General features: G+C 55.4%; 1 protein-coding gene across 1 annotated transcript in view; it reads left to right on the forward strand.

Moving 5' to 3' along the window:
- The first annotated feature begins 2,389 nt into the window (after positions 1-2,389).
- ADAP1 (ArfGAP with dual PH domains 1) overlaps positions 2,390-24,727 on the forward strand; it is a 49,448-nt gene continuing 27,110 nt past the window's right edge. Inside the window, exon 1 of the mRNA XM_080830776.1 lies at positions 2,390-2,677. Coding sequence (XP_080686902.1) covers positions 2,596-2,677 — 82 coding nt within the window. The 5' untranslated portion in view covers positions 2,390-2,595. The remainder of the gene's footprint in view (positions 2,678-24,727) is intronic.

Here is a 24,727-nt window from a genome sequence, read left to right on the forward strand (position 1 = left end):
GTGGCAACCTGTGTGTATCAGCGGGGAAGGGAGCCTGGCAGTGCCCCTGTCATCGACCTTTGGAAAATGGCTTCTCTGGCAGGCCGAGGGCAGGGTTCATCCCCTCCAAGAGGCCCAGGGCTGGCCTCGATTCCCGGAAGCCTCTGTCCACTCCACTCCTTCCCTGGGAGAGCCAGCCCCTGCCAGTGCCGAGGCGCTGCCCTGCTGGCTCGGGGCCAGGGCCCTGGCCTCACCTTGCCTGCCGACTAGCTGTTCTGTGGGCACAGGAGCGGGCAGACCCTGCCCACCAGGAGCTCAGCGTCTTCTTGGTGTGGCTCAGTGCTCCTGGGCATGTGGGCACCAGGTCTTGCTGGGCCCTCCTCCCAGGCCCAGAAGATGATTGAGTAACTGGGATTCAGGGGCCTTTGTCTCAGGCTTACAAGACCAGGGACAGCTGGCAGAGGGAGCAGGGTTGTGGGCAGGTGGGCAGGGGCAGGCAGGGCGCCCATTCCGACCCCGTGTCTTCTAACACCAGCCCCAGTCTGGTTCTGGCCCAGCCCAGGCTGTGTTGTCACCGTCTGGATCCTGTGGGGGCCACCCCCTTGCCGGGAAGCCCAGGACAGGGGCTGTAGCTCCGGCTCTCGCCTCCTTTGGGGACTCTGGTTTCACATCCTGACTTCTCTTTTCTCACCCCCCGCCCCGCCCCGGGGATGTCATCACCTCCTCAGTCAGAAGGGAAGACAGAGATGGCAGAGGACCCACCCTGGGCAGGCTGTGGCCCTCTGCTCACGTGGTTCCCTCCTGCAGGAAGCCTGGTCCACACCTGCTCTTCCCCGAGGCCTCTCTGCAGCCCCTCTGCGGGTCCATGCTCCTCTCTGCCCACTCTGGGCAGCCTTCCCAGCGTGCGTTTCTTTTTCTGGTCCCGCGTTTACCCCAGTCCTGACATGTGGAACCCATGTGTGGCCTTGGGCCACTGATAGGATTGCTCTGTACCCCAGTTTCCCCATAAAATGGGAGTTAAATGAGAAAGTCCATTGAGGAGTTTAACCTGATGCCTAGTTAACTAGTTAGTAGCTGTAACTTGTCATTAACATCTTTGTTAAGTAACGTTCTCTTCACGTATGCTGGGTGGCAGGCTCCGAGCCTGGCACAGGGGCCCAGAGGAGAAAACGCCGTCTGTCTTTGCTCAGTAGGCTCCAGTCTGATGGCAGAGAGAGATGTGTGGCCAGCTGAGCACAGCGCACCACAGCCCCGCTGACTTAGCAGGGCGGAGCAACGTGCCGCATTCTGCCGGCCAGATGGACGAGGCCCGGCAGCTCTGTGTCCCCCAAGGTGACCGCGGCCCGGGGAGCAGGCACCTGGCAGGACAATGCTAGTGCGGCCCCACTGCGGGCAAATGGCAGGGTCTGCTGCCAACGGCAGTGCCTTTCCCCATGTCCCGGAGGGGCTCCTTCGTGATGGGAATCCACTCCAACACTCATGGAGGTACTGGCAGTGGGCGAAGGGGGTCGTGTGGCTGAGACCCTGACCGACTGAAAACACCCTAAATGCTCCTCTGCCCGCGGCTGGGTGCACACGTCACAGGTCAGCTGAGTAGAACACAGTCACTGAAAGAAGGAGGTCCGTAGGTATGGACTTGGAAGATATGTAAGGTCTTATTAAGTGAAAATCAACCAAACCTAACAAAAAACACCCAAAAACCTAGTGGCAGGTCAGAAGGATTGGGGACTCCCCTGGTGTTCCCACAGGCTGAGGACCATTCTGGAAGGAGGCAGAGGTATGGTTCACAGAGCTTGGCTCAGAATTGCCTGGGATGGGGATAGAGAGAAGCTGTAATCCTTTAGTGGGATGCTTATTTCAATCGTGTGGATCATTGGATCCATAATTTAAGAAGATAGGAAGAATTTGGGAAAGTGCAGAGGCAGGCAGAGGAAGGGACCTGTCCCCTCTGTCTCTCCCCTCTCTCTCACTCCTGGGTCCCTGCCTCCTGACATGGTGGGGCTTTATTCCTGGCATGGGGACCCCACTGTGGTGTCCCTCCTGTGGTCGCTGGGGCCTGCTGGCCATCTCCTCCATGGGGCAGGGATGGTGTGAGCCCACACCCCTTCCCTCAGCCCGTGCGCCTACGGGGCCAGACCGGCACACAGTAGGTGTCCAGATGCTGCTTCCCACCCCCAGGAGCTCACGGAGGAGCCCACCCGGGCCTGCTCAGGCCCCCCACTGGTGGGGCTGGTGGCGCTGTGCTCAGATGGGGGTGGGCAGCATGCAGCCCGCCGGGCTGGTCCCGAGGCGCGCGGGCTGGGGGACGGGTTGGGCGCGGAAGGAGGCCGCCCGCCCGCCCGCGCCGCTGGGGGCCGCCCGCGGGCCGTGCCGGCCAGAACGCGCGGTGCGCCCCGGGCCCCGCGCCGGCACACGCTCAGCGGCCGCGGCGGAGACACCAGCGGCGGCGGCGGCGGAGCCGGGCCCGGCGGCAGGAATGCGGAACCGGCGCGCGGGCTGAGGCCGCCCAGGATGGCGCAGGGCCGCGGGCGGCGGGCAGCCTGCTTGGGGCCCTAGCGCGGCAGGGCGGACGCTCCGGGCCCCGGCCCGGCATCTCGGGCGGGCGGCGTCGCGGCCATGGCCAAGGAGCGGCGGAGGGCCGTCCTGGAGCTGCTGCAGCGGCCGGGGAACACGAGATGCGCCGACTGCGGCGCCCCGGGTAGGTGCGGCCGGGCGGGTTCCTCCGGGGTCGCGGCCGGTCCGCGTGGGTGCGGGGCCGGGCTGGCCGAAGGGCCGGGGGGATGCGGAGCGGGGCGGGTGCGCCCCTGTGAGGCGCTGGCCGGGGTGGGTGCGGGGCCGGGATGGGTGCGGCCCGGGGTGGGTGCCGGCCTGGATGCCCGCCCCGGGGACTGGGAGGAGAGCTGCGGCGCCTGCGTGGCCGGGGGCGCGGGCCTGGGGTGCACCTGCATGGAGCCGGACGTCGCCTCCCAGCGGCCCCGGGGCCTGTGGCTGTGTTGCCTCCCCTCCCCCCTCCCCCCCCCCACCGCGCGTGTCTCGCTGTCACCCGCGGACCGCCGCCGCGTTGCGAAACCTCGGCTCTGCAGAGAAAGAGGAAATCATGCCGGGCGGGTGTCTGCAGGGAGAGAAAGGGCAAAGGGCCCCCGGGCTTCTGGGTGTGGGTGTGGGTGTGGGGGTCCACCTGGCTCTCCCCCACCTGGAGGTGACGTCATGGCCCCCCACCTGGGGCCACCCTTTTGCACATGCCCTGAGCAGGGGGCTGGGGGAAGAAGACCAGTGGGTGAGGGCTCTCCTGTCCCCACCCTGGCAACTGGCTGCTCTGGGCAGGTGGCCAGTTCAGGTGGGGCATCAGGGCCGTCCCGCCTGTAACAGGCTCTCGGTCCACCTGCGCCATCCTCCCATCAGGCATCTCCTGGACTTTGCTCCTGGGTGGCCCTGCTCTGGGGTGATTTCCAAGGTGCCAGAGGCCTGAGGAGCTTCCTCTCCCTTCCCGGGGCGATTTGTCCTGGGATTGACAGGAAAAGGACAGGCTGTGCTTCCAGGCTGACAGAACCCTGCTTGTGAGCCATCAGCAGCAGCCCCTGGTCCTTGTGAGGGGGAGGTTGGGGAAGGAACAGCCCCTAAAGCTGCACCTGCTCCCGCCGCCCCCAGGAGGAGGGCAGCCCTGCTCAGGGGCTGTTCCCCAGGCATTCAGGGGGACATTGCACACCCCACTAGGGGCTCCCAGCTCAGATTCCTCAGAACACACCTAGCTTACGTCCCCCAGGGGCAGGGGCTGCGTTTGTCCTGAGACAGCAATCGGAGACACGCAGCCTCTGGGCACTCCAGAAGGGACCCAGTGGCCCGCCCTCCTCTGGTGCCCACCCACTCGGCGGGAGGTGGTCTTTGGCAGCCCCAGGTCCTGGGAATCCACTGGTCCAGCTGCGGTGTTGCCAAGAGAGGCTACACCAGGAACTTGAGTGTCCTGGAACCGCCGACAGTCTTCTCTGGAAGCCAGGCAGGCTGCAGTGGCCTCTTCCCCAGCCTCCTGAGCCGGGGAGCCGCAGGGCCCACCCTGATGGTGCCAGGGGCGGGGGGACAGCATTGGCACCACCGTTGTGCTCTGCTCCTGCCAGCTGGCTGGCTTGGCTCACTCTCTCCCCGCCTCCCTCCTCCAGACCTGAACTTTCACTTGTTCCGGAAAAAGGGACGCACCAGGGAGAGGTCACCGGCACGTTGAGCTCTCAGCCTGTGGCGGGGGGGTGGGGTGGGGGGTGGGTCACGGGCAGGAGAGCTGGCCCTGTCACTCTCCTGAGTTACACTGCTCAGGAGCTGCGCCTTTGGAGCCAGAGCCTCCCTCCAGTGACCTCGGAGGGTGGGGGGGCCCAGCCTGGCAGGTGGGACAGGGGGCTTCCTGGCCTCTTGGACCCTGCAGGGACCCCGCCCCTCACAGCGAGCACTGCCATGCCCAGCCCATCCCCTCAGCCAGAGGGCGCTGCTCCAAGGCAGGCGCGCTGGGCTCTGGAGCGGTTTGTTCTTACAAGTCCGGCTTTCCCTGGCATTGGGCCAAGCCTCTGGTTTTTTAGAATTGGCTCATGACACCAGTGTCTTGCCTTATCTGTCTGGCAGCCCTGTGGAGCAGGCAAGATGCTGGCGATTGCCCCCATTTCACAGCTGGGGAAACTGAGGCCTTGGAAACTTGAGCTGCCTTGGGGGGTGTGGGGCTTCAGAGGCAGAGCAGGTTTCTTGGTGTTACAGCTCTTCCCCCCTTCTTGGCCTCCCCTCTGCTCCAGGGGTGTTGGGGGCGAGGTTTGCTGCCCTGCGCCCTCCCTTGTGACCCCCATGGAATGCACGCCCACAGTCTCCACTGCTTGGATGAAGCTGCCTGGTCTGTCCAGGTTCTCTGCCTGCCGCGGCCCAGATGGGTGGCTAGGGGCCATTCTGTGGTGACCCGGACTGGCTCAGAGCTGCCCTGCCTCACCATAGCCAGCCAGGAGCTGGGCATTGCCGGGGGCAGGGGGCACAGGGACCCTGGACTGTGGGCCAGCAGGCCAGGCCTGGGCCACCTATAAGCACCAGGCCTGGAGGGTTTTGCAGGAGATTTGGGCAGGCCTGGCCAGCTGGCTCTGTGAGGGCTTCCAGGAGGGAGGCAGCCTGGGGGTTGGGGTGTCCCCACAGCCCTCCCAGGACCTGCTCCAGTAGTGGGCTGCCCCCTCCTTTGAGCATGGGACCCGGGTAGCAGCCTCCCAGAGAAGTGACTCTCATGACAGGCCTGGGGGACTGGATGTGTATGGGTCTCTTCCTCTGCAAGGCCTGGGTTGGGTCTCCATCTTGGGGGTCGAGAGGGACAGCTCGGCACGTCCCCCAAGCTGCCTACCTCTTCAGGACAAATGACAGAGTCTTTCCCTGGAGCCTCAGGTCTGATGTTCCCGGAGGACTTGGGCTCCCTCACATCTTCAGTTGGGTTTGGTTGTGGGTGATACCCTTGTGGTCCTTTGATGCATGTCACCTGGGCATGAGTCACGTGGACGCACCAGGTAAAGCCAATCTGGGAGCACCTGGGCCTCTGACACACGGGCGGCCGGGTGAGGAGGTGCCGGTTTCTGCCAAGACGGACGGTTTGGGACGGCTGCGTGGAGGCCAGGCTGCTCCCAGCACGTTTCTGGAACCAGGCCCCGGGGGTCTGACTCTGGCCTGGGGGGCCCGTCCTGGCAGCTAAGCCGCAACCTGAGTACATGCCCGCGCAGCCCCGCGGGGGACCTCAGAGTGGAAGCGGCTTGCTCAGCCCTGGAGGGCTTCCTGGCGGACAGGACCTTTTGGAACTTGCTGTAAGCCAGGACAGAAGCGGCTGGGGTGTGTGCGTGTGTGTGTGTGTGTGTGTGTGTGTGTGTGGAGGGGGCGTTTCAGGAATTTGGCCTTGTTTGGAGAGGGCCCCCGGGGTGGGCGCGCGGCTGGCAGGGGGCTGCTGAGGAGTGGGCTGGGCGGCTGCACCCATCTCTGGGGCAGAGGCCCATCTGGTTTTGGGGTTAAACCAAATATTTTTTTAAAGGTATCATTTTAAACGACTTTTCTTTTTTTAATTAAGATTATTTGGTGGGGGAGAGAGCACGCCTACACGTACTTGCAGGCGGGGGCACGAGCATGGGGAGAGGCACAGGGAGAGAGGAAGCAGAGACTCCCCCCCAGAGCAGGTTGCCTGAGGCTGCTCTGATCCTGGACCAGGAGATCAGGACCTGAGCTGAGACCGAGAGTAGGAGGCTTACTGATTGCGCCGGCTGGGCGCCCCCACTGTGACCGGCTTAGGTGTGCAGGGGTGTTAAGTACGTTCCCATCCCTGTGCCCCCTCCCCTGCGTCTGGCTTCACAGCCTTACCATCCTGTCGATCGATCGGAAACACAGGCCCCCACATGCACCTCCAGCCCCACCCGCGCCTCTGTGTCGGTGGTCTGATGGCTCCCAGACCTCGTGGGAGAGGAGTCCTGCCGTGTTTGCCTCATGTCTGGTGCATTCCCTCAGCATAGTGTCTGTGGCCGTCCACGCTCGTGTGGCCGTGCTTCTGTTACCTGGACGCTCCCCCCTCCGCCCGCCGTCTACCCGGGACACCTGCGTGGCTCCCACCTCTTGGCTGCTGTGCGCACCGGGCTGCAAGCCTCTGAGAGGGCAGAGTCAGAGGACTGGGATGGCTGGGTCACAAGGTGACTCTCGGCCTGACGGGGTGCGGGACCCTGCGGGCTGTGCTCCTCAGCCCCAGGCCAGCAGGCCCCTCGCACAACGTCCTGCCGCCGTATCTGGGGGCCTGGGGAGCGGCTGCCCCCACCTCCACCCCAGCAGGGGAGGCCCAGCCAGCCACGGCCGCCAGGCCGGGGGACACTCACTAGACTGAGATTGCCCCAGAGGGATGTGGAGTTGCTGGGCAGGCCGGGAGTGTGAGCTGGGCCCACGCTGCGCCAGGATACAGCTCCTGGAAGGGGGACAAGGGCCCTGTACTCAGGCCCCACCCTCCTCGTTGGCCATTTGTGAAGCCCTGCTCCGACCCGGGGCCTGCCAGCAGTGGTCCCCCATGCCTGGGAGCCGGCTCCTGGGTCCCATTTCCCCGTGAAGGAGCCAGAAGGGGCTTCACCAGCATCCAAGGGTGGCAGGCAGGGGTCGTGGGTTTGCCAGCCTCCCTCCTGGCAGAGGCTCCCTGTGGTCCCATCAGGCCTGAGCCGTGGTGGAGACGGGCTCCTTCCCCCTTCTTTCTATTGTGTTAAAATACGCATCACCTGGAGCGGACAGTCTTACCTGTTCGGGTGTGTCCATTTCAGAGGCCTTCAGCACCTTCCCCTCCATGCAGCCGTCACCACCAGCGGTCTCCAGAACTTTCCATCTTCACCAACTAAATCTCTATCCCCACTAAACACTCACTCCCCCTCCCCAGCCCCTCAGCTGCCCTCTGGGGTCCCTCAGAGAACTGGGGTCCCGCACTGTTCGTCTCGTGTCCGCAGGTCCCTCCCTGTGGTAGCAGGTGGCAAAATTCCTTCCTTTTTAAAATCAAAGTGCGAGTCACATGGAGCCTGATGTTAGTGTCAGGGCACAGCCCGCCGATCCGGGATCTGTGTGTGTGATGAGTGATCGCAGGAAGTCTAGTGAACGGTCTGTCCCCACAAACAGTTACAGCTCCGCACAGTGTTACTGGTCACATCCTGGGACCTGCTTAGCTTATGCCCGAAGTTGGTGCCCCTCGACCCCCTCCGTGCATCTCATCCCCGTTCCCCACCCTCCGAAACCACCCGTCTGTCCCCTGTGTCTGTGAGCTCAGGGTTTTTTCCCTTGCATATGAGTCTTTCTGACTCATTTCACTTAGCGTAATGCCCTCCAGGTCCCTCCATTCTGTGACAAATGACAAGGTTTTCCTCTTGTTTATGGCAGAACAATATTCAGGGTGTGCGGACACACGGCGTCGGCAGCGTCCCCTCGTCCATCTGTGGGCACTTAGCTGCTGCCGGGTCTTGTCTGTGGTGAACAGCGCCATGGTGAGCCTGGGGGTGACCACGTCTTTTCCAGTTAGTGTTTTGGTTTCCGTCGGGTAAATCCACACAAGTGGAATGACTGGATCTTACCGTTGTTCTGTTTCTACTTTTCTGAGGAATCTCCACACCGTTCTCCGAAGTGACTGCCCCGATTGGCTTTCCCCCCAGCAGCTCCGAGGGTTCCCCTTTCTCCACATCCTCACTCATGCTCATTCCTTCTTGTTGTCTGGACAGTGGCCATTCTGACAGGTGTGAGGGGGATGGCACCGTGGTCCTGCTGTGCCTCCCCTGAGCATCCATGATGAGCTTCTCAAGGACCTGCTGGCTGCCTGTGCGTGTGTCCCCTTTGGAAAAATGCTCTCTTCAGAGCCTCTGCCCGGTTTTTAGTGGGATCGTTGGGTGTTTTTCTTGTTTTGTTTTGCTCCTGAGTTGTGTGAGTTCTTTATATATTGTAGATATAATTATTAGACGTGATTTGCAAATGTTTTCTCCCATTCCCCAGGCTGCCTTTTCCTTTGTTGTTTTCCTTGGCTTTGGTGGGCTGTGCAGAAGCTTTCCAGTTGGATGCGGTCCCATTGGTTGATTTTCCCTTTTGTTGCCTTTGGTTTTGGTGTCAAATCAAAGAATCTTGTCAAATTTGGTGATTTGGTGTCAAATCAAAGACCCATGTCAGGAAGCTCACTGCCTCTGTTTTCTTCTAGGAGATTTATGGTTTCGGGTCTTACACTCAAGTCTTTAATCCATTTTGAGTTGATTCTTGCATACGGGGTGAGGTAGGGGTCCAGTTCCTTTCTTCTGCAGGAGGCTGGCCCGTTTTCCCGGCACCATTTATTGAATGGACTGTCCTGTCCCCATCGTATATTCTTGGCTCCTTCGTCATAGATTAACTGACCCTGTATGGGCGGGTCCATTTCTGGGCTGTCTCTTCCATTCCACCAACCTACGTGTCTGATTTTTACGCCAGGACCCTAGTATTTTGATCACTGTAGTTTTGTAATATGTTTGAAATTGGGAAGCATGAAGCCACCGACTTGGTTCCCCTTTCTCAGAATCGCTTGGTTATTTGGGGTCTTTTGTGATTTTATACAAAGTTTAGGATTATTTGCTCTGTTTCTGTGAAAAATACCATTGGACTTTTGATAAGGATTGTGTTGAACTGTAGATTGCTTTGGGTAGTATGGATATTCAAACAGTATTAATTCTTACAGCCATGAGCAGGGACCGCCTTTTCATTTATTTGTGTCTTCGATTTCTTTAAGGTTTTGTAGCATTCGGGACACAAGTCCCTCACCTGGACTGACTCTCTTCCTAGGTGTTTTATTGTTTTTGATGTACCTGTCAGTGGGACTGTTTTCTTAACCGGTCTTTCCCATGGTGTGTTATTAGTGTGGAGAAACCCAACTGGCTTCTGTACATTGATGGTATAATGTAACTTCACCGAATTCATCGACCCATTCTCGTGGTGTGTTTGCGTGTGTGTACACGTGTGTGGAGAATCCATAGGGTTTTCTACACATACCGTGTCATCTGCAAATAGTGACAGTTCTACTATTTTCCTTTTGGTTGTGGTGCCTTTTATATCTTTTCCTCCCTGGTTGCTCTGGCCGGGACTACTGGTACCAGATGGAATAAAGGTGGAGAGAGGACATCCTTGTCTTGTTCCCAAAATTAGAGGAAAAGTTCTCAGCTTCTCGCCGTTGAGTGTGATGTGAGCTGCGGGCTTGTCCTGTGTGGCCTTCATTGTGCCGAGGCACGTACCCTCTGTACCCACTCTTTTCAGGTGTTTCTCACAAACGGATGTTGAATTTTGTCAAATGCTTTTACTGCTTCTATTGAAATCATTTGACTTTTTTCTTTCATTTTGTTAGTGGAGTGTATCACATTAATTGATTTGCGGATGCCAAATTGATTTTTTTTTTTCCCTCCCTAAGGACATAGAAGTTTCTTGAACATGCTGCAAGGGAGCAGCGGGCAGGACAGCAAAGGAGAGACTGCTCGAGTGGATTTCTTGATCCAAACTAGCATCCCTGGAGTAAATCCCACTCGAACACGGTGTATGATCCTTTAAATGTATTGTTGAAGTCAATATATGAATATATTATTGAGGACTTTACAATCTGTGTGTGTCAGGAATATTGGCCTGTAATTTCAGTGTCCTTGTCTGATTTCACTAGGGTACTGCTGGCCTTATGAAAGGAGTTTGAAACTGCTCCCTGTTCGGAAATGTTCTATTTTTTGATATTACTTCTTTATTTTTTTTAAAGATTTTATTTATTTATTTGACAGAGAGAGATCACAAATAGGCAGAGAGGCAGGCAGAGAGAGAGGAGGAAGCAGGCTCCCTGCGGAGCAGAGAGCCCAATGTGGGGCTCGATCCCAGGACCCTGGGATCATGACCTGAGCCGAAAGCAGAGGCTTTAACCCGCTGAGCCACCCAGGTGCCCCTTGATATTACTTCTTTAAATGCTGGTAGAATTCACCAGTGGGGGCGCCTGGGTGACTCGGTGGGTTAAGCCTCTGCCTTCGGCTCAGGTCATGATCTCAGGGTCCTAGGATCGAGACCCGCATCGGGCTCTCTGCTCAGCAGGGAGCCTGCTTCCCCCCCACCACACCTGCCTCTCTGCCTACTTGTGATCTGTCAGACAAATAATAAATAAAATCTTAAAAAGACGAAAAAGTACCGTTAAAAAAAAAAAAGAATTCATCAGTGAAGCGTCTGGTTCTGGAGGTTTCTCGGAAGGTTTTTGATCACGGATTCAGTCTCCTTGCTTCAGATTCCCTTTTTCTTGATTCAGTCTTGTACATTCCCAGGGATTTACTAGTTTCTTGTTCAGTTTGTGGAGTGGGGATGTAATTATTCATAACCGTCTCGTACGACCCTCAGTGTTTACACGGTATCACTCCTAGGTCTCCTTTTTCATTTCTGATTTTATTGATTTGAGTCCTCTCTTTTTTTCTTGGTGAGTCTAGCTAAAGTTTGTGAGTTTTATTTGACTTTCCCAAAAAACAGCTCTTTGTTTCATTAATTGTTCTATTATCCTTTTGTCTCTCTCACTCTCTCTCTCTTTTGTTTTTCTTTTTGGAGAGAGAAAGCATGTGCATGTTGGCAGAGGGGCAGAGGGAGACAGAGCCCCAAGCAGACTCCACGCTGTGCTTGGAGCCCAACGGGGGGCTCGATCTCATGACCCTGAGAGCCCAGGCCAAGAGCCGGACGCTTCCCCAGCTGTGCCCTCCAGGTGCTCCATCTGGTCTTTCTCCGGTTCCTTGTGGTGTGGAGCTAGCTTGTTTTTCCACAGACTTTTTTGTTTCTCCGGGCAGATGCCCCCGACCATGGGCGTCCGTCCCTCTCACAATGGTAATCACTGGGCTCTCTGAGCTCCCGTGTATTCCATCTCCACGTGTCTCAGTTTTTGATTTCTCCCTTGACCCACTGGTTGTGCAGTGGCATGTGCTTGGATCTCCACACACGTGTGAATTTCCCAGTGTTCTTGTGATGCATTTCTAGTCTCACACCGTGGTGCGGAAGATGCATCATGTGATTTCAGTCTTCTGAAGTTTATTAAGACTTGTTTTGCGGCCCAACAGGGAGACCTGCGGTCTTAGGTTTAGGTCCTTGATCCTTTTTTTTTTTAAGATTTTATTTATTTATTTGACAGACAGAGATCTCAAGTAGCCAGAAATCCAGGAAGAGAGAGGGGGGAAGGGAAGCAGGCCCCCTGCTGAGCAGAGAGCCCAGGACCCTGGGATCATGACCTGAGCAGAAGGCAGAGGCTTTAACCCACTGAGCAACCCAGGCGCCCCCCCTTGATCCATTTTTGAGTTAATTTTTCCATATGCTATTGGGTGAGGGTCCCGCGTCATTCTGCATGTGGACGACTTCCCAGTGCCGCTTGTCGAAAACCCTGTCTTTTCTCCATTGGATGGTCTTAGCGTTCTTGTCAACTATCATCTTAGCAACAATGCAGAGGTTAATTTCCTGGCTTATTCTGTTCCGTGGGTCAATATGTCTATTGCTCATGCCAGTGTCACACTGTTTGGATGCCTGCAGTTTAGTACTGGATTTTGAGTCAGGAGGTGCAAATCTTCCAGCTTTGTTCTTTCTTCAGGTTGTTTTGGCTCTCCAGGGTCCCTAGAGATTCTGTGTGAATTTTGGGACGGGCTTTCCATTTCTGCAAACTATGTCATTGGGATTTTGGTAGGGATTGCGCTGTAGATTTGGTTTTGGTTTTGGGTAACACTGACATTCTGACAGTATCAAGTCTTCCAATCCATAACATGGGGTATGTTTCCATGTATTTATGTCTTTGACTTCTTTCCAGAACATTTTATACTTTTCATGAGACAAGTGGTTGTTGTTGTTTTTTAAAATTTTTTTACCTACTTGGTTATTTCTTGAGTATTTTATTGTCTTTGATGCTCTCGTAAGTTGATTTGTTCTTGCAATTTACCTTCAGATTGTCCTTCTGTATAAAAATGCAACTGACTGCAGCCCCAGGCTGGCTCAGTCAGTACTGCATCCGGCTCTGGATCTCAGGGTGCTGAGTTAGAGCCCCATGTTTGGTGTAGAGATTACTTAAAAAATAAGTAAGTAGGGACGCCTGGGTGGCTCAGTTGGTTAAGCGGCTGCCTTCGGCTCGGGTCATGATCCCAGCGTCCTGGGATCGAGTCCCACATCGGGCTCCTTGCTCGGCAGGGAACCTGCTTCTCCCTCTGCCTCTGCCTACCACTCTGTCTGCCTGTGCTCGCTCTCTCTCTCTCTCTAACAAATAAATAAATTAAAAAAATTAAAAAAAAAAATAAGTAAGTAATAAAAACGTGGCGTGTTTTCACATGCTGACTTTGTGCCCCTTCCTTTGCCGGATTCCCTTACTCCGACAGCTCCTTCCTGGAGTGTTTGGGTTCCCTGCATATGAGACCATGTCCTACGCAGACAGATCGTGTTGCTCCTTCCTTTCCGCTGTAGATGCCTCTTCCTTCGTTCTCATGCCCGGTGGCCCCGGCCAGAGTTTGCAGGACTGTGTGGGATGGAGGTGGTGAGGGCGGGCGCCCTCCCCTCGTTCCCGCTCCTCGAGGAGGAGCTCTCAGTCCTTCACCGTCGAGGATCACGTTGGCCGGGGGCGTCTTCCGAGACGGCGGTCAGTGCGTGGAGGTCGCGCCTCCTGTTCCCGGTTTGCTGAGTGCTTGCACGCGAGCGTCGGGTTTAGTCCAGCGCTGTTCTTGCATCAGTAGAGATGGACGATTGTGTGGGCTTCCCCTCGTTGTGCTGGTGTGGGGCGTCACGCTGGCGGGTTTTCAGGGGGGCCCTCCGCGCGTTCCACGAGTAAAGCCGCTCGTTGTGGTGTGTCGTCCTCGCTGTGCTGCCGAGTCCCGCTTTCCAGAGGTCCGTTGAGGGTGTGGCCTCCATGTTCGCAGGGGTCACTGGTCTGTGATTTTCTCGTAGCATCTCTAGGGTTCTGCTGGCCGCGTCGGGTGAATTGGGAAGCGCTCCCTCCCCCCTCGATTGTTTTGGAAAAGTTTGGGAAGGACGGTGTTGGTCATTAAGGGTTTAGTAGAACTCACCAGGAAAGCCGTCAGGGCACGGCTGTTCTTTGTTGGGAAGTTTTGATGATGGATCCAGTCTCCTTACGGGTTCAGAGGCCCGTTTGGACGGTCACTTCTTCGTGATTTGGTCCTGGTGGTTTTCCGTTTCCGGGAATGTGTCCACTTCACCGAGGTGACCCAGTTGTTGGTGTATGGCTGTTCCCGGCACGCTCTCCTAGACCTTTGCATTTCTGGTAGCAGCGTCCCCAGCCTTGTGTCCGATTGTCGTGACTTGAGTCAATTTCTTCGTCCCTCCAGCTCAAGGCTTGCCAATTCACTGACCTTCTCGAAGAAGCAACTCTCGCTTTCATTTATTTTCTCTCTTGGTTTTCTTTTCTCTATTTCATTGATCTCTGCTCCAATCTTTATGACTTCCTCCCTTCTGGCGGCTTTGGGTTCGTTTGTTCTTTGTCTGGTTCCCTCAGTTGTGAGTTCGGTGGTTGGGTTGACATCCTTCATGTTTTGTGACGTCAGCACTGATAGCTGTAGACATCCCTGTTAGCACCACCGCTGCTGCGTCCATGTTCTGGTGTCGTGTTTTGTTTCCCTTCGTCTAATTTCATTTTGTCTCTAATTTCCCTTGTGATTTCTTCCTCGATCCACTGGTTGTTTAAAAGTGTGTCACGTTTCCGCCACGTTGGGAATGTTCCCATTTTCTTTGTGTTGACTTCTAACTGCACCCTGTTGTGGCCAGAGAAGATGCTCTGTGCGAAATCTACCTTTTACAGTCGATCTGCACTTCTCTGCGACCTCACGCGTGGTCGGTCCCGCACAACGGCATGACGCCCCGCGGGCACAAGGGAGGAATGCGTGTGCCATCCCGGTCGGGTGGGGTGTCTGGTGGGATCTGGTTGGCTGTTGTGTGACGTCCTCTGTTTCCTCACCCCTGCCGGATGTTTCTGTCCGTCACTGTGAGGGCAGCATCTCGGTCTCCAGCTGTCATTCTAGGCTGGCGATGTCTCCCTCTTATCCCGCCGAGTTTTGCTTCCTCTGCCTTGATGGTCTGTCATTAGGTGCATGCATGGAACCGTTAGATCTTCTTGCTGTATCGAGGCTTTTACTCACATAGACTGTCCTCCTTCGTCCCTTGTGGCCTCTTCCTGACTTAGTCCGTCTGTTTGATGTCCGTGCAGCCACTCCATCTCCCTCCTGCTGGCTGTCTGCATGCAGTGTCCTTTCCCTCCTTTGACTTTCAAGCCGCCATGTCTTCATATCCCAACTGAGCCTCTCAGGGAGGCCAGCGGTTGCACCACGTGTTTCTGTCCATCCGCCGTTCTCTGTTGACCGGGGAGCTTCCTGTAATGTGAGCGCTGGTAAGGAGGGACTCCCTTCTGTCTTGTGCCCTTTGTGTACGTGTGGCTTTTGCTCCCTTGTTTGCTGCATTCCTGTCGTCTTCTGTGTTTAGTTTATGTGCAATGTTTGAATTCCCTCCTGATTTCCTTTTGTGTATTTTCTATAGCTCTTTTCTTCCTGGTTGCCATGGGGATTACATTTAACATCCTAAATTTATAACCTTCTAAATCGAATTTATAGTAGTTTAACTTCAGTAATGTGCAGAAACCCTGCCCCTGCACAGCTGTCTGCACAACCCCCTTTTGGTTGTCAGTGTCGCAGTGTTTCATCTGTACACACTGTTGCCCCAAGACATACAATCCATTCGTTTATTCGTTTAATCATTAATTCATTTTTTTTAAAGTAATCTCTCCACCCAACTGAAATCAAGAGTGACATGCTTCCCTGACTGAGCCAGCCAGGTGCCCCCATAAATAATAATTATTTTAAATGCATTAGTCTCTTAAGTTATGTAGAAAACAAGATCTGGAGTTAAATACCAAAGTTATAGTAGTACTAAGTTTTACATTAATAATTTTTTTTAATCGAATGAGTTAGTCTCTTGTACCGTGTAGAAAAACCACTGTTTTAATAACATCGAATGCCACGTGACCACTGTTATAATGACACTAGCTTCCGTCGTTGGCCGTGTATTTAGCTTTCCTGGGATCTTCGTTTCTCCGCGTGGCTTTGTGGCGCTGCAGCTCTGGTCACAGACTCCCTCGACTCTTGTTTTTCTGGGAACATCTCGATTTCTCCCTCACATCTGAAGGACAGTTTTGCCAGAAATAGGATTCCTGGTTGACAGTTTTTCTCCTCTGAACACTTGGCACGTATCAGCCAACTCTCTTCTGGCCTCTGAAGTTTCTGATGAGAAATCTGCTTCTCATCTATTTGAAGATCTCTTGTGAAATCATATCTCATGGAAGCCATCACAAGTGGCTTTCCTCCTGCTGCCTTTGTGATTCTTAGGTCTGGGTTTTGGACGCCGAACTGTCATTTGTCTCGCCGTGTGGCCTCTTGGAGTTCACGTGGCCTCATTGAGTTTTGCACTCACGTCTCCTCACACCGTGATTTCTTCATATCTTCTCCCTGCTCCTTCCTCTCTCACTTCCTCCGTGTGTCCCACGCACATCACTTGGCTCCTTACGTTCTGTTCACTTTTCTTCCGTCTTTTCTGCCTGTTCCTCGGCCTCCGTAACTTCCATTGTCCTGTCTTCAAGGTCACTGATTCTTTCTCCTGGCTGCTCAGATCTACCTTTGAATCCCTCTGGTGAACTTTCTACTTCAGTTACTATGCTTTTACTTCCAGAAATTTCTTTCTGGTTTCTTTGTAGCATAGAGTTTCTGTCTTTATTCCTATTTCCCTTTTGTCTGTACATGGTTTTCTTGACTTTCTTCCCATATGGCATTTGTTCTTCAAGCATATTTACAACTTTTTTGAACATCTGTGTAATAATTTCTGCCACTACGTCCTTGTTGGGGACAGATTCTCTTCTTCCGTTCCTTTCAATGGCCATGCTTTTCTCCTTTTCTGTATGCCTCGGGATTGTTTTTGTTGGACATTTGAAACTAATAGTGTGGAAACTGGGAAATCAGATTCTCCCCTCTTCCCAGGGCTTGCTGGCTTAGTCACTGTCTTTGTTTTGTTTTCATTGTTGTGGACTACCTGCCAGGGATCAGCCTGAGGTGTAAACTTAATGTCTTCTTGGGTCTTTTTTCCCCTTATTTATTTATTTTAGAGCGAGAGCACATAAGCGGGAAGGGCAGAGAGAGAGAGAATCTCAAGCAGACCATGCGCTGAGTGTGGAGCCCGGCATGGGGTTTGATCCCATGACCCTGAGATCATGACCTGAGCTGAAATCAAGAGATGTAGGCTCAGCCAACTGAGCTGCCTAGATGCCCCTTCTCTGGTCTTTTCTAAGCTTTTCTGTGGTCATTCGTAAATGTTTCCTGTACGTGCAGCTGTCTTGAGTGCCCCAGTTTTTAATGCCTGGCTTCCAAGGGTGGGGGGCCCAGGCCTTTAGATCCTTGGAAGTCACTTGAGCTGGAGGGGAGTGGCTGCCTCCCTCCTGGGCACTGGCAGCAAACTGTGAACAGAGCACAGACCTGATACCTGGAGGACAGGGTCCTCACTGCCCATCCTGGCTCTCGCCAGCTGTGTGTGGTTTCTTCAGGAGCACTGCACATCTGCCTGCCTGGGGCCGGGGGCCCAGAGGTAGCTGGTCCCGAGCTAGGAGCTGACACTGGCAAGTACTTGCAGCTCACCATCCACCCTTCCCCTGGTCCCAGATTAACCCGAGCTCCTTCTACAAGGTCCTGTGTCTTTCTCTAGAACATTCAGCTCTTCGGGCACAGGCTTTGGTGGAGGAATAGGTTGTACACGGTGTGATGGGGAAGATAGGGTGATGTGGAAGGAGACAGGCGTGGACTGGTGGTCCCCAGTGTCAGAGCAGGCCGTGGGTGGGCATGGGTACTGAGGGGGCAAGTGTGGGTTTACTGGCAGTGGCCACGGTTAGGGTGTGGTCATGGGGTGTGGTGAGGTCTGGGGCTCCCTGAGCAGGGAGATGTCACCAGAAGGGGATGTGGGGATAGGTGGGTGAGAAGACCCTGGGGTTTTTGGTGCTGGGGTTATCCAGAATTCTCTGCAGAGTGGGGGAGACAGCTCCTCCAAAAGAGGCGTGGGCAAAGCAGGTGCAGTGACCCCCGCCACTGTGAGCCGTGAGCTTTGTGTGTTCAGGGGAGAAGCAAGGAGGCGAGTGTGCCCAGAGAGGAGAGTGGGGGACAGGCTCACTGGCAGTGTGGCACACGCAGAGCCTTAGTGCATGCTGTAAGGGAGGGTCCTGGGCCGACAGAGGTGAGGTGGACGCTAGGAGACCATTAAGGGTCTCTGAGTTGTCCAGATGAGAGGGGACAGTGGCTCAGTCTGGCGTGCTGGCAGGGGTGCAGTGGGAAGTCCAATCCTGGATATGTTTTGAAATTTGGGGAACAAGATGTGCTGGGACATGGGGTGTGGGGTGCAGGACAGGAAGAGACGGGGACACTCTGGTTTCGAGTCCAGGACGAAGGAAGAAGGGAGACCAGGAGCTGGTGTGAGGGGCTACAAGTGAGAAGTTGCCATAGACCGCGAGCAGAGACTCAAGCTTGAAGAATGTTTTGGAGAAAGTGGCTGGAGGTAGACAGCAAGTAGCCAATAGCTGATGGTGTACATATTTTTTATTACTGTTTTTCTTATTCCCTGAAGTGAAATTCACATAACATAAAATTGACCATCAAAACCCAGCAGAGCCCAGTGGCTTTTAGAACATTCCCAGTGTAGTGTGTGACCACCACATGCACTCAGCTCGAAGTACGGTTTTTGCAACCAGGAGATGAGATGGGGGGACGGTCCAGAGCCTGGCAGTGGGCAGGAGGAACGCCAGGGGATGCGCAGGTCTGTACACACTGCCCAGCCCAGGAAGGACCCGGGTGCCTCACCTGCAGACCAGTGGAGTCTGTGTTGGGGTGGGAGGTGCAGAGAATGGAGGGGCCATGGGGTCAGGAGAGGGGCTCCAAAATCTGGCAGCAGGTGCCCTGAAGGGGGTATTCCAGGGAGGGGAGGGAATGTGCCAGAAGCAGGCGGGAGGGGAGGGTCTGGAGGGAAGGCTGGGGAGAGAGGGACATCCTTCAGAGGCTCACCAAACTCCTGCCCCGTAGATCTGTGGATGGCCCCCCCCTTTGGTGAACCCTCGCGGTGTGTGGGGTATGAAAGCAAACACCTGCCACCCACCCTCTCCTGCACCTGTACCCTCCTCACTGCTGGGCTTCAGTGTGGGATGGGCAGAGTTCTCAGGAGCCAGGCACAAGGCCCTGCCAGACCCACGCTTCTAGGCGCGCTCCCTGCTCCCTACGGGGCCTTGGTTGGGGGTGACATTGCCTGCTCAGCCCAGCCCGGCCCCAGGATCTGTCTCATCTGCCCAGTTGCCTCTCTCTGCCCCCGGAAGTAGCGAGGGGCTGGGTCACCTCCGCACTCCCTGGGAGAAGGCAGGGGAGTGGGGAGGAGGAGGCAGGGGTGTCTGGGAGGAGCTGGGAAAAGGCTGGCAGCCTGGGTCAGAGTCTGTCCTGGCTGGCAGGTGTGATGTCACCCACTGCACGGAGGGCAGGGCTGTGGCCTGGAGGTGTGCTGGGCAACCCAGTGTCATTGGTGTGGTCCTGGGGCTGGGCAGGAGTAGAGATGCAGACTCACGCCCAGCCCCTCTCTGCTACCCCTGCTGTCTCTGTCGGCCTCACCTCGTCCGTCTCCCCCAGACCAGCACATGTCCTGAGTCTGTGCTGGGGGACACAGGCCCTGGAGGCCCACTCCAGGCCACTGGGCGAGGAATCCCCAAGGTGGGATCCTCTGGTGCCCAGAGAGAGGGTGGGCAGGCTTGGGACGGGTACCTGCACCGGTGGCGGGGGGGTGCGGCCAGAGCAGAGCCTGGAGTGGCATGGGGGCCTGCCCTGCTGCCTGGGGTTGGGGGTCCTGGTGCCGGGATACCCCTGCCCACTGCCCTCCCGCCCTGGAGGGGCTCTGAGCTCTGGCGCGTGAAGGTATATAGCCATGCAGACCCCTCACGCCTGGACCGTCTCTCCAGGCTCCGATGTGGGGCCGTGGGTGTGCATGCAAGCAGGCGGACCCGGCTGAGCTCCGGCAGCCCGAGGAGAAGCCGCAGGTGCTGCCCTGTCCGTCCTCGCTTGGGGACCTCCCGCCAGCCTCAGTCTGGCCGGCTGTGTCCCCCCACAACCCGAGTGTGCACACAGATCCGCTCTGGAGTCCGGGCCCTCCTGAGATTCTCCCCGGAGCCTTTCTTAGGGAGGACAGAGGGGCTTGGATCCCAGGCAGTCCCGGCTCCTCCGTGAAAAGCAGGCACCCTTCAGGAGGAGCTCCTGCTCCCACCCCTGATTCCTACAGGGGTGCTGGGGCTGCCCTGTGACAGGTGAGGGCACCTGTGAGGCCAGCTGGCTGGCATTCCTCTCAGCTGTGTCCCGTGTGATCCCAGAGAGGGGACCGCTTGCGGCGGATCTCTGCTAGGCAGGGGCACCCAGACCAAATGTAGTACGACCATTAACCTGAGGTTCGTGGGAACCACAGTGGGCGCACAAGGTCACAGTGTCCCGCTTGCATGAGCCAGCCCAGCCCCCCGCCCACTGGTGCCTCCCCAGCACAAGCCTCTCCTGGTGGCCTTCGCCTTGGTGCAATGTGGGACAGGGTAAAGTCGCCCCTTCCTCTTCTGCCCGGAAGGCTCAGAGCCTAATTGGGTGTCAACGGGCACTGGGGAGCCCTGCCGGCAGCCAGCAATCCCCGTGACCTCCCATGAGCAGTGGTCTTGCCTGTAGACCTGGCCAGATGGCCCAGTGGGGAGACCGCCTGCACCCCCAGGACCCGTCTTCTCCCTCCCGTGCCTGGCACCTGCTTGTGTCATACCCGTGAAGGAAGGTAGTTCAGGGTGGGGGGTGGTGGGCTCTGGGAGACCAGTGCTGGTCTGCTCCAGTCTGCCACTGGGTGACCTCAGGCAAGTGTCTGACCCTCTCTGGGCCTTATTTGCCTCACTCTGTGCAACAGCACTAAGGGCAGGCTCGGCCTTGGCTGGAGCTGTGCGACCAGGTGAGCCGAGGTGCTCAGGCTTTAGCCCCCAGGGAGTGTGATGAGGCAGCAGTAGGCCTGCCCCAGGTGGACGGGATGGCCAGGGAGGCTCTGGAGGGTGCCCAGGACATTCCTGCTTCCCTCTCCGAGGCCAGGGCCTCGAATTGGCCAACAAGGCCCCCAGGTGTCCGGTGGATGTAGCCTTTGGGAGAGTGTGGCTGTGGGTCTCGGAGAGGGAGAGCGAATCTCACAGAGAAGGCCGGTTCCTGCCAACCCCACAGAGCACGGGGCCCTGGGGTCAGAGGCCCTGAGTTTTTCCGCTCCTCCAGGCTCTGGGGGAAGCCTGGGGCCCTAGAAACAGCTACTGCTTTCTTAGATTCACCCTTCTGGTGGTGTGATTTACACACAACAAAATGCACCCCTTCCAGGAGGGCCAGGGAGCTGGGAGGAGAGCACGGGGCCTTCCCTGCCACGTGCCCTGCGTCCCTGCCCCCGCAGACAGATTTCCCTCTGCCTGTTCTTGTCGCTGAGAGGACTGTGTTCTTATCCAATTGGAATGGTCCTTCGCGCACTTTGGACACACGTCCTCTATCGGATACGTGATCTGCAACGTTCCTGCCCATGTAACTCGTCTCCATCAGCGTCCTTCCAAGAGCAGATCTTGTCTCAAAACTCTGAGGAAGCTATCTTATTTATTTGTTTATTTGATTCTGTTTTATGTTTTCTGTGACCGTAAAGTCTTTGCCTAACCCAAAGTCAGATTTCTTTTAGAGGGTTTACAGCTTTGGGTTTTGCATTTAGCATGATGATGCATTTTGAATGACTTTCTGTGTATTCTCTTTGTTTATTACATTTGTGTATGGCAGGAGGCACGGATAGAAGCTGCGGGTTTCTGACATCTAACTGACGATGGTTCTTTCTCCACTAAACTGCCTTTACACCTTCCTCAGGAACCCGTGTGGGTCTATTTCCGGGCTGTCTTTTCTGTGCCATTGATCTCTTTGTTTCTATGCCGATACTGACGATAACTCTGACTTTACGATAAATTCTAAAACCAAGCAGTGTTAGTCCTCTGTTTTTGTCCAAAGTCATTTTGGCTACTCTGGGTCCTCTGCATTTGCATACAAATTTTAGAATCAGTTTGTTAATTTATATTTTAAAAGTCCTGCTGGAGTTCTGATCGGGATTACATCGAGTCTGTAGATTAATTTGGAGACAACTGATATCTTAATGGTATCAAGTCTTCCAACCCACGAGAGTCCTCTATCTTTCACAACATATTTAGGGGTTCTGAGACCTTGTCGTGGTCCGTGTGCTGTTTGTGTACTTACCTGAGATATTTCATTTTTTTTCTGCAATTATAAATGGTGTGGTTAACTTTTCATTGTAGCAAAATATATATAACGTGGAACTTTCTATTTTACTTTCTTTTAAGTATACAGTTCAGTAGCATTTAAAACATTCTCGGGGTGCCTGGGTGGCTCAGTGGGTTAAAGCCTCTGCCTTCGGCTCAGGTCATGATCCCAGGGTCCTGGGATCGAGCCCCGCATCGGGCTCTCTGCTTAGCAGGAAGCCTGCTTTCTGTCCTCTTTACCTACTTGTGATCTCTGTCAAATAAATAAATAAAATCTTTTTTTTTAAGATTTTATTTATTTATTCGACAGACAGAGATCACAACTAGGCAGAGAGGCAGGCAGAGAGGGAGAGAGGAGGAAGCAGGAATACGAATTATTGTTGCTACTTATCTTACGTCCTGCAGCCTTACTGGTTCTAGTAGTGTTTCTGTACAAGCTGTCAGACTTTCTACATTGATGATCATGTTGTGTATGAAAAAAAGAGGTTTTATTTCTTCTTTCCCAATCTGGAAGCTTTTTATTTCTCCTGTTGCCTTAGTGCCCTGACTAGAATCTCCAGTTCAGTTCTGAATAGAAATACTCACTCCGGACAGACGTTCCTGCCTTGGTCCTGATTTTAGGGGAAAGCGCTCAGTCTTCCTCCGGTAGGTATGACATCAGCTGTTTCGTAGATGCTGGTATACCAACTTGGGAAAGTCCCCCTCTACTCCTAGTTTTCTGAGAATTTTTACCAAGATGGTATATTTTATCACATGCTTTTTCTGATCTATTGACAAAATCCTATGGTTTTTCTTCTTTAATCTGTAAATACGGTAATTTGCCTTGATTGGTGTTCAGATGTGAAGCCAGCTTGGCATTCCTGATACCAATCGCTGTTGGTCATGGTTTTTATCTTCCTTGTGTATTACTGGGAACGCAGATCTCCTTGTGGGCATGTTTTCATTTCACTTTGCTAAATACCGAGGAGTAGAACTGCTGGTTGACAGGAGAGAGATGTTTAATTAGGTGAGCAACCGCCATGCTGTTTTCCAAAGTGAGTTGAACCCACTTAGACCTGCGCGCATGCCGCCGGGGAGCCCCAGCTGCCCCCATCCTCGTCGCTGCACATCGGTCCTGCACATTTTAGCCCTTTCGTGGGTGCGGAGCAGCCTTCCATCCCCAGAGCTTTTTTAAAAAGCCGCACGCGATAATTTGGTGTCGTCTAGTGTCTCCATTTCTTAAGTTCAGGCTTCCTCGAGCCCTCCTTGGAAGCCGTCGCTTGAGTCATGGTTGCGGGCATGTGTGCCTGTCCCCCTGCACCCAGGCTGGGTGGGCTGGCGGGTCCCGGGGCAGCTGCGGGATGCCAAGGCGGGTTAGAGCTCCTCCTTCGGCCTAGGAGCCCTGTTGTCAGATGAGTATTAGCGGGGGCTGTGCCCTGCCCCCTCTGATCCCCTGCCTTCCTGGGGCTCACATCTTTCTCACTCTTCTTTCCTCTAACACAGGGCTTGGCAAATGTTTTCTTAAAGGACCAGAAAGTAGACATTCCAGGCTCTGCTGGCCATGCCTCCTCTGTCACAACCACCCAACTCTGCCATCCCGTCGCAGAAGCAGCCCCAGACACAGGTGTCAGTGACGGGCATCACCATGTGCCAATAAAACTTTATTTAGTGAAATAGGCCTGAGAGCCACAGTTTGCCAATCCCTACTGGAGTGCTCGGGAAACAGGTCTTCCAGCACAAAGACCGCCTTGTCCCAGAGCCTGTGCCTAAGGATGAGGGGCGGCCGAGTGGCAGTGTTTGGTGGTCTTGGTTCAGCCCGTCCAGAATTCCCACACAAGTCAGTGAAGGCTGTGAGGAGAGAGGCCCCGGCTGGGGGTTCACACTCAAAGCAGATGTTAGCAAGTGGTGAAAAGTGGGGTCTCTCCTGCACCCTAGTCTCTTTCCCAGTTGGGCTCATTCTGCAAGTCGCCATTATTGTCCCATTTCACAGAGGAGCAGAGTGAGGCCCAGAAGGGCTGCTGCTCGCCCAAGACTCCGTGCCTGCCAGGCCTTCTGTGCACAGCTGTTGACTGAGCACCTTTGGTGGTGGTTTCTGGGGAAGACAGGCATAGGGCTGCTTGGTCATTCATTCGTCATGAGCACTTGAGCCCCTGGTTCTGACTAGGTACTGCCCTGGGTCCTGGAGGCGCCCACAGTGAAAGGGGGACAGACTGTTAGCCAGGCCGGCGGCTGTAACGGCCCCACAGCTCAGAGACTGTACTTACTACTTGCTCAGAACTCAGTGCTTTCCAGAGGGACCTGGTCCCTATTCTCTGGAGCCTTTCTGCTCCAGAGAGTGACTCGGGCCTCCACCCCCACCCCTGCCAGTCTCCCCACCCCTGCCCGTCAGCCAAGGATGGGGACACAGGGCACCATGGGTGGGCGATGGCCATCAGCCAGGCCTGTAGGGCCACGGGTCCCTCTGATCCCATTCCACAGGCCAGAATCATGGCCACACCGACTTCCGTGAGGCTGGGAAGTGTCGTGCACTATGACCCCAGGGAGGAGGGGAAACAGACGCAGGTGAGCCCCAGTGGTCTCTGCCACAGCCCCATGCTCAAGGAGGGCTGGGGAAGTGAGCGTCTGAAGCGGGTCAGGCCATGTGTGCCACCCTGGGAAGCTCGGCATTAACTGAGCATCGCGTGTTCCAGGCGCAGCTCCCGCTGCGGTCCGTGTATGAGTGGTCTTGGTGTCCTTGATGGAGTCTGTCCACTGTGCATAGGAGAAACTGAGACACAGTGCAGTGAAGTCGATTGCCTTGGGACACACAGCTAGGAAGAGTGGGGAGGGGGTGGACCCAGCCCGTCCAGCTCAGGTGGCCGGTCTGCTCAGCTCTGGATTGTGTGTGACAGGGGCTGTGGGGTCCTCCCTGGTGAG

The sequence above is a fragment of the Martes martes genome, assembly GCF_963455335.1.
Source record: "Martes martes genome assembly, chromosome: 18".
NCBI classification, from domain to species: domain Eukaryota; kingdom Metazoa; phylum Chordata; class Mammalia; order Carnivora; family Mustelidae; genus Martes; species Martes martes.